The 9,041-nt window shown below is 31.3% G+C and overlaps 1 protein-coding gene across 1 annotated transcript; it reads right to left on the bottom strand.

Annotated features, from left to right (window-relative positions):
• Positions 1-1,735: 1,735 nt before the first annotated feature.
• LOC145018358 (putative sphingolipid transporter spinster homolog 2) lies at positions 1,736-5,518 on the bottom strand. The gene is made up of 16 exons (XM_078976255.1): positions 5,452-5,518; positions 4,951-5,001; positions 4,724-4,855; positions 4,546-4,647; positions 4,341-4,445; positions 4,173-4,248; positions 3,980-4,054; positions 3,710-3,812; positions 3,563-3,629; positions 3,402-3,493; positions 3,234-3,310; positions 3,018-3,131; positions 2,778-2,897; positions 2,253-2,381; positions 2,083-2,161; positions 1,736-1,997 (listed from the first exon to the last, which is right to left on the bottom strand). The coding sequence occupies exons 2-16, from the start codon at positions 4,998-5,000 to the stop codon at positions 1,864-1,866; spliced, it is 1,455 nt and encodes a 484-aa protein (XP_078832381.1). The 5' UTR covers position 5,001; positions 5,452-5,518; the 3' UTR covers positions 1,736-1,863.
• Between the last annotated feature and the right edge of the window lie 3,523 nt (positions 5,519-9,041).

Here is a 9,041-nt window from a genome sequence, read left to right as displayed (position 1 = left end):
ATAATAGTCATATATATCAAAAATTCGGATTAGGGTTGATCTAATATGATTAAGGTAAGTTTCCATAAGATAAACATGAAAAAATCCCGGTTTTGCCTAATCCTGACGCCCGGACTCGCCGAGTACACAAAGGGACTCGCCGAGTCAGGCCTACTCACCGAGTCCACTTTGGAACTCGTCGAGTCCATGACTCATAAACCCAAAAAATCGAATTTTGCAGGTTTGTTTCAGTTAATCAAGCAACAATTTAAAGAAAACCAAGCTAGGCTCTGATACCACTGATGGGTTTTAGCCATAAGAACTTTCCTATGTGCGCATGCAAAACCCTAATGCTCGGATCTAGGCTTTCTAATTAAACATGCTTTGAATCCAAGACTTCTAATGGCTAATTAAGTTAAATAACAACATTGAAACAGATCTAGAATCATACCTTTGAGTTCCTTGTTGATCTTGTTGTCTTGGAGCTTCTAGAGTCACAAATGTCACTCCTCTAATGGCTTACAAACACCAATAGCAAGCAAGATGATTTAGGAGAGAGGAGAGGGGAGGAATTCGGCTAGAGTATCTCTACTTTAGATGGTGTGTCGAATTCCCTCACCCCTAGGGTCTATTTATACTTGTAGACTCCTTAAGGGTTACAACCTAAACCCTAGTTGGATAACTTAGACTTTAAGTTGATCCATATCCTTTCCTTGATAACCCTATGGACGATTTTGGCTTATCCAAGCCCTAGAAATCATCCATCCTATCTAGGATAAGGATTTATAGTCTAAAGTGTAACTATCAAACAATTGATAGTTTATACCCTCTTATTTAATTAATCTCTTTAAGTCACCAAATTAATTCCAATTAATTTATGACTTATATTAATCAAATAACCATATAGTATTCCTTATAATATTTACTCTCTTTTAACAAATCATCCATCAAGTTGCTATGGTAAAGGCAACCCAAAAGGACCATGCACAACCGGATCAAATACTTGCCTATTATAGTTGCAACCTTAGACACTATTCCAACAGACTCATGATATGATATGTTAGAATACTCATTGTCTGTGTGACACTAGTATGCGTATGTGCTTGTATGCTTACTGGGTGGGTCCCAATGATTTTTATGTATGCTATTACGTGTTATGTAGTATGAATTTTATGTGGGTGGGGCCCGTTATCTAAGTTAGGGCAGGGCCTGTTATACTCATTGGGCGGGGCCCGTTATACGAGTTAGGGCGGGGCTCGTTATACTTATTGGGTGAGGCCCGTTATGCGAGTTAGGTCGGTCACATTATACTCTTTAGGCGGGGGCCGTTATGTGTTTTATGTTTGGTATGCGGTATCTTTGGGAACTCAGTAAGCTTTGTGCTTACAGTTTATGTTTACGGTTTCATGTACTTCCATTTCGGAAGGGGATGGCCCAGCATAACTGCCATCATCCCCAAAGTTTATTCTGCATTTGATTAATTGAGATTTTACTCTGATGTTTAATTATTATTATTTTCACATTGAATGATTTGGAAATAGAATGTTATATGAATTAATACTTTAAAAATGAAAATTTTTCCTTATTATTTTCGGGACGTTATATGAAAGTTGAAAAGTTGTTGGAGTTTCAAATCAATATGGTATAAGAAAAATGGATATCTTCAACCACATTGATTTGAAATGACCTCTTTTATAAGATATATAAGATATTACTCAATATTTTAAATATTTTAAATACATATTTACTTAGTGTATGACTAAGTAGCTGTTTGTTTTTATTGGCATAAAAAGACAGAAAAAATTACATAATATTTTGTAATGCACAAAGTGGTAAATTACAATATGAGTATGCCACGTGTCAACTCCATCAACATTTTCATTTTTATAGCGAAGCAGAAATAGTATCTCCATCGGACACCTTAGATTCAAGCAACGGTGTTACATCTGGCTGCTCAACATGTGTCCCCAAATGCTCATTATCTTCTTCATATCTATCCACACTAGGAAGAAAGATACCTAAAAAAAGAAACCAAAAAAAAGGAAAAAAAGAAAGAAAATGATCTTCATTTCATTATGCAAAAAGACATAATTGCCCTTTTACCTATAAACCATATTCCAGCTGCCAAAAACAATACTGAAGATAAGATCAAAGAAGATGTCCTCCAGTTATCAACTTTGTCCTGTGAGTGTCACAAATAAAACTATTAAAATTCGGTGATAAATTCAAAATGAATAATAATATATAAATAAATAAAAAATTGATTTTCAAACCTGTAGGATTCCGACAAGTGGTGGGGAGGGAACGTCACCAAAGATGTGAATTGAGACAGTAGAGACTGCCATTGATAATGGTCGTAAACTTGGTTTAACAGTATGGAGACTTACAAAATTCACAGGACCCTGTTTTCATTTTTATTTATATTTATATTTTTTTATCAGAATCTAAATAATATAACTGTCATAAATGATAATATTCAAATGGCTAAAAGCAAGAAATAGCGACCTACTTTTGTTTATTGCCATTACAACATTGTACCTTTTAGTTTTTCTTATTACCAATTATAAACTATACTTTCGTAACAAGTTTATTAAGACGTTATACTTTGAAAAATCTCTCTAGTTATAGCAATGAAAGATGTTTTTTTTATTTGGATGATAGTTTGTTTTTCAAAGTACAATGTTGTAATAGAAAGAAATGAAAATGGGATGCTATAAGAAAAAAACTCAATGAGCGTACATTGCTATTACTTGCATTCAATGCTAATTCAAATCCATAACAAGCTAATTACAATTTACCTGAGTGGCAAAAACAAAAACCTCCCCAATTAAAAAGAGAACCAAGAAAACGTATAGGCTGCTGAAACAAAAGGCACTAAAGCAAAATACCGCTCCAAAAAATATTGCTATGGAAAGTAACTGCAAAAGATATATATATATATATATATATATATATATATATATATATATATATATATATATATATATATAACCATGTCCTGAAAATATAATTATTAATTAATAAATATAAATATCTACCATCAAAGCATTGGGGATTGTGGAATTCATGCGATCGAGAAGAACACTTCCTCCTATTGTCCCCACAATTCCACCAACAACTGTGATGACTCCAAATAATAAATCAACATTGTCCTATAAAATATGAAAAATTTCAAAATGAAATGGTTGGAAGCCTAAAGAATTTTTTCTTATTTCTTTAAGAACAGTTTTGATTTCTATATAAAATGTTGTTACTGATTGATATATGCCATAAGCAGCTTTTGGGCCCCAGTATGCAGATGCACCAATGACGAAATTATACGCTATGTAACCTAAAAATTTTAGCCATTAAAAAGTAGAAAATCAGCAAATAATAAATTGAGTGAGAACAATAGTTGAGATTTGAGAATATTAATTAATTACCTAGAACATTTACAACATATACTTTCTCACTCAAAAGAGCCTTCATATCTTGCCCAAATCTTGATAATTGATTTAAAGTATATGAAACATAGCTGAAAAAAATGCCCGTATAAATAAATAAATAAAACATGCTTTATAGATGTAACTTTTATATGGAAGACTTGGAAGAATCTTTCTTTGAGAACTCTTCCTTTAAGGATCCTGGGATGATTTTAGCATTCAACATGCCTACATAAACGTGTAACTTGTTAACTATGTTTTAAAAAATGTTAATAAAATATTAATTTAACAGAAATTGTTACATGTACCTTTAATTTGTAAAGGTTTCATTACAAAACCCAAAATAGCAAATGGAAGCATTAGAACTGCTTCACCAAAAAATGCATAACGCCAACCTAAACTAGCTCCAATCTATAAAATAGAAAAGAAAACAAACAGGTTATACTGTATTTGAGATGCATTGACTAATGTGAATGGAACAAAACTTGCAAACTTTTGTCTATACAAAAGACAAGAATACCCTCTTCATATATAACAAATGACACTAGAAAGCTTGTCATATAAATATAGTAGGATACCAATCCACCATAGAAATAACCAACAGCAACTCCAATAGGTTTGCACATAAAGAATATTCCAAGCCATGCGGTTCTCTATAAAACACAATGGATATAAGTTTAGCAATTGCAATTATAAATTTATATAAAAAAATATAGAAACAAAAAACATATAAATATGTGGAGGATAATATTAGCAAGTAAGAAAGAGAACCTGAGCTACTGGAGCATTTTCATCAATAAATGGAGCTGCAAGACTTATATAAGAAGCTTCACCAACACCAACTAACCTAAAATGAACAATATTTCAATTACACCAAAAAAAAAGACATAAAATTTACGAAGGTTGATGGTGTTTGAAAGGGTAAAATGGTCAGCTTACATTCGACAGATAGTGATTGACCAAAAATCAACCGAAAGCCCACAACCAACTACAGCAAGTGTCCACACCGACAATCCAACTCCAATAAGTCTAAAAGGATTAACGCTGTGCTCATATACACACACAAAAAAAAAAAATTAAAAAAAAAAAAAAAATCAGACATGTGATATTTATCTAATAATTCACAAAGAATGAAAGAAATTACCTCTTGGCCAAGGATGCAAATATTGGGGATGCAATAAGAAGTCCAACCAGGAAAGCAGAAGCTAGAATACCATCTTTAAAATTGCTTAGATTGAAATCACCTCTTTCGAAAAAAATAAAATAAAAATGATTAATGATGTTATAAAGATACCGATATTAACATACAAAATCAGACTTACTGAATTCCACTACCATCTGAACACACATTATTCTCTGTACAAATTCTAGGATTCCCATTTACACCATTAGTGGAAATTGCTCCTCGATCTATATAATCTAGCATGTTGATCAAACAGAAAAACACAAGCAACCTGTGCATTGTGTGAATTCCCACGTAGTTAGCTTGATTTTTTTTATCTATTCAAGAAGTGAAAAGGTGAAACGAGAAGAAACATGAAAAATGTACCATTTAGGAGTTAACCAAGAAGTTGGATCTATAGCCATTTCTTCCTTCATCCTGTGTTTAACCTTCTTATTTAAAATATTCATAACTTATTGATTGTTTCACATAGCTGTAGTAGAAGATAAGTTAAAACTTAACCCAGCAAACCCCCTTTTTCCTGATTATTATTAGTTTTTCTTCTGATTTTAAGAGTTTGTATTGATGCTTGTGTTGAGTTATGATGGACAAATGGATTATTCCTGATTCTATATATGATTCCTTCTCCTCATCACATCTATATCCAAAACCTAACCATAATTTGTGCCAAATCTTTTTTCCCACCATGAAAGCCTGAATAAAATTCTTCGTTTGGGTAATTAAGGTAGAGTTCGAAACTAATAATCATCCATCGCACTTGAGGAAACACACATTGGTGAATTTAATACAAAAAAAAAAATGGAAATTTGGCGGCTGCTAAAGCAAATAAATGGATTTGGGTAAAGAAAAAAGCTCAACCGAACTTACCGGAAGCGGTGACGACCGACTGAGACGGTGATCAATGGCGCGAGACTTCCAATCTGATCAATGTATTTTGAATAGGCCGTGTGTGTATGAGTGTATCAGCTCTTTATAGTAATTTGGTTTATTTTTTTTTTAGACAAAATTTCATAATTGGTCCCGTGGTTTGTAAAATCTTGCATTTTAAAGAATTTTATGAAAAATGTCACGTGGTTGGTCATTATGATTTCAAAAAATCATAAATGATCATTCTTGTGTTAACTTTAATTTTATATTAGTTAGTTTTTTTTCTATAATGATCAAAATGCCCTTAAACTAAATCTGAAAATCACATATATCTTAATGATCAATTGTGGAAATTAAAATATATTTATCAGAAAATAACAACTTCGGTTATTTGGTGAGCCATCCAAGTAAAAAAAAAAACATAAACTGTAACAACATAATATTAAAAAAAATGTTCAATTCACAAATAACGAAAAGTAAAGAAAAAATGGTTTCCACATTTTTTATCAAATTATTGAAAATCAAAATTATATATATATATATATATATATATATATATATATATATATATATATATATATATATATATATATATATATATATATATTTTGGTTTTCAATAATTTGATAAATCACGTGAAAACCATTTTTTCTTTACTTTTCCTTATTTGTAAATTAAACATGTTTTATTTATTTATTTATTTATTTTATATTATGTAGTTACGGTTTATGTTTTTTTTTTACTTGGATGGTTCACCAAATAACCGAAGTTTTATTTTTATTTATTTAAAATAATAATTATGTTAAAATTTATATTGAATTATTTGTTTTAAAATTTTACATAGTTGTTATAGTTAGCAATTGTAAGTTTGCAGTCATCATTATCATTATTTGATCTTTTTTCATTTCCTATTAAATCGATTTCGGTTAATTGGTTCTCGGTCCAATTTGATGTGAATCTAAAATTTAACTATTTAAAAATATAATTGAACTAATATTGGAGTCTAACTCTTATTATTTCTTTATTCTTTATTTTAATCTATAAAATTAAAAAATATTATCTTGAATTTTGAACTACTGATTATCACATATAGAAATATGATTTAATTTGAAAATTACATTTTAAAACTTTTAGCTCATGATCTTATTTTAATAATTATAAATCGTAAATACCACACATTGAAACATTTATTATCAATAAAGAGAGTGTTTTATTTTTTAATTTTAATTGGTGGTAACATAAATATAATAGTCACTAAATAATAAAATATAATAAACAAAGAAAGTTGGACGAAAATTACAAATATAAATATAACATTTTTATTTACTTGAATCATAATAAAAAAAAAAAATTAGAAAAACCATATATTACCAAAATTATATGAGTCTCCACTAAACAACTATCGGGTCCAACTCAACTATCCATGATGGTTCATGATACCTCGTGACATAATCCAACCATTGGAATGAGAAACTCATGGTTCCACACTGTTTTTGCCATAATCCCACCACAAACATGAAGACACACGACCAACACCTCGGTGGTCCTATAAACACACGACCATCATCCTACTGATCTACAGGAACCCAACCAACAACCCACTCAACACTTACCAAACATAACATGAAACATACAATTCCATAACACACAACCCTTCCACAATCCAGTCTACCATTGATGCAACAACAAATGAAAACATGGTCTTACGCAACCAAAAAACAAGATAGACAGTTGAACACTTGTTGCAACTCGAAGGCAATAAATAAAACAATAACTATTTAATAAATCCAGACAAAGTGTTCTTAGGCTATCTTACTCAGTTCACATACACCCCTAACGACAATATTTATTGAACTACCAAGATCTCACACTCCCCATGAGAACACACAGTGCTCCTTAGGTCGAATGTGTTCCTTCTCCATCACAACCTTACCCGAAGGGTGAATTACAATTGGATCAAACTAATTTATCATCCTCAAATGTTAATAGAAACATTCTCCTAACAACTGAAACATGATTCTAACCTTAAATAAAATTGAATAGATCCCACCAATGCGTAACTAACCCAATAAAAGTTCTAAACTTAGTGGAAATTTCCAAAATCATCCAAAGTGTTGTCAGAATCGTGACCATATCGTCCCTAACTACCAATCCTATAGACATGACATTCCAAAATGAACTCTACATAGACCCAATATCACGCCTAGAAAATTAGGCAATGTTACTACAACATTTGAACTTTCACTAACCAAAGACAACCGCCAAATCTGAGCTTGCTAGAAACAAAGATCCTACAACCAAACAACCAAGGGTACGTACACCTAGAAACCTATATATACAATTAATAATACTTTGATGAAGGGTCGATGCTCCAACTGCATCTTCAACTATTACTACTCTAAAACCATCAAACGACCCCGAGATGCTGACGGGGATGATGTGAGTTAGAGATTGATTAAGAACATGATTGATACTATAAAAGTTGTAAATGGACACGAGATCTGAATAGGATCTGTTTGGCTCGATTATAGTCTGAAGAGTACAAGAGAGAATTTTGAGTACAAGTAAAAATGAAACTTAGTTCGTTACCGTACTCTATGTACTTACCCAATTTATAAGGTACAACAGACTAGCAAAATAATACAAGGACTAGACATTAAGTGTTGAAATTGAATTTCCTTGTAAATAGATGGATTGTTGAAACTATACAACTTTTGACACTTTACAGAAACATATTACTTTCGACTTCTCACTATAAATATTCGATCCAACATTCTCCCATTTAGTGAGAAAAGTCGAATATTAAGAAATCATCTTCATCGCCTGTAAAATCTCTCTTCTAACTTCCATATACCACAAGATAATCTTCCTTATCTCTACGTTATCTCCATCATCATTTTTCTTACAGTTGTTGATTCGATTCAAGATGTTTGTGAAATGGGAATTTGTGTATTTTTCCAGATCAGAGACTTGAAACAAACACTTTGTTAAATTCCCTCTCTCTTGTTCTTTCCCTGGAATACAACACCATAAAGCTGATGAATGATTTATCAGTCTTCAAATTCATTAATGTTTAATCATGCCTTCGCCAAAGTTTGAGGCACTTTCGCAGACTTCTTGATTGCAAAGACTAGATCAATATCTGTAATAGCCAAATATGCATATTTGCTCTCCAGAAAAGTCTTGATATGATCAAATCTGAGAATGAAGTCATTTCGGTTAAATCAGGAATCCTTGATACATCCACATTGATCAATATATTTGTGATTGTGATAAGATCCTTTATATACATTAAGGGAAAGTTCTGAAGTAAACCCTCGAACAAAGAATCTGTTTCGATTTTCATTATCTTCACAATCTTTACCAGAGACCATACATCATCTTCATTCTTTCCCAAGACCACATGAAAATGAATCTTTAGGTTTTTGTATTCGTTATTGTCTTTGAAGTTTTCTGCCAATTTGAACTTGAAAATGTGAAAAGCATGTGATTGATTGGAAAATCGAATTGATTAAAATTCAAATTTTCAGTCTTAAAACTCTTTTTGGTCTTTTGAGAAATTCATCACTCTTCTCCAAAACAACAATTTC

This window comes from Lactuca saligna, chromosome 9 (genome assembly GCF_052625555.1).
Source record: "Lactuca saligna cultivar CGN05327 chromosome 9, ASM5262555v1, whole genome shotgun sequence".
NCBI classification, from domain to species: Eukaryota; Viridiplantae; Streptophyta; class Magnoliopsida; order Asterales; family Asteraceae; genus Lactuca; species Lactuca saligna.
Note: the sequence above shows the minus strand (reverse complement) of the source record. Positions and strands in the feature narration are given on the sequence as shown.

What these genes read in the sequence shown, in the direction of transcription:
- LOC145018358 (XM_078976255.1), bottom strand. Translation starts at nt 5,000, where the DNA reads ATGAAGGAAGAAATGGCTATAGATCCAACTTCTTGGTTAACTCCTAAA. An exon ending in GAAACCTTTACAAATTAAAG is followed by an intron (nt 3,630 to 3,709) that starts GTACATGTAACA and finishes ACGTTTATGTAG; the next exon opens with GCATGTTGAATGCTAAAATC. An exon ending in CACTTGTCGGAATCCTACAG is followed by an intron (nt 2,162 to 2,252) that starts GTTTGAAAATCA and finishes TGACACTCACAG; the next exon opens with GACAAAGTTGATAACTGGAG.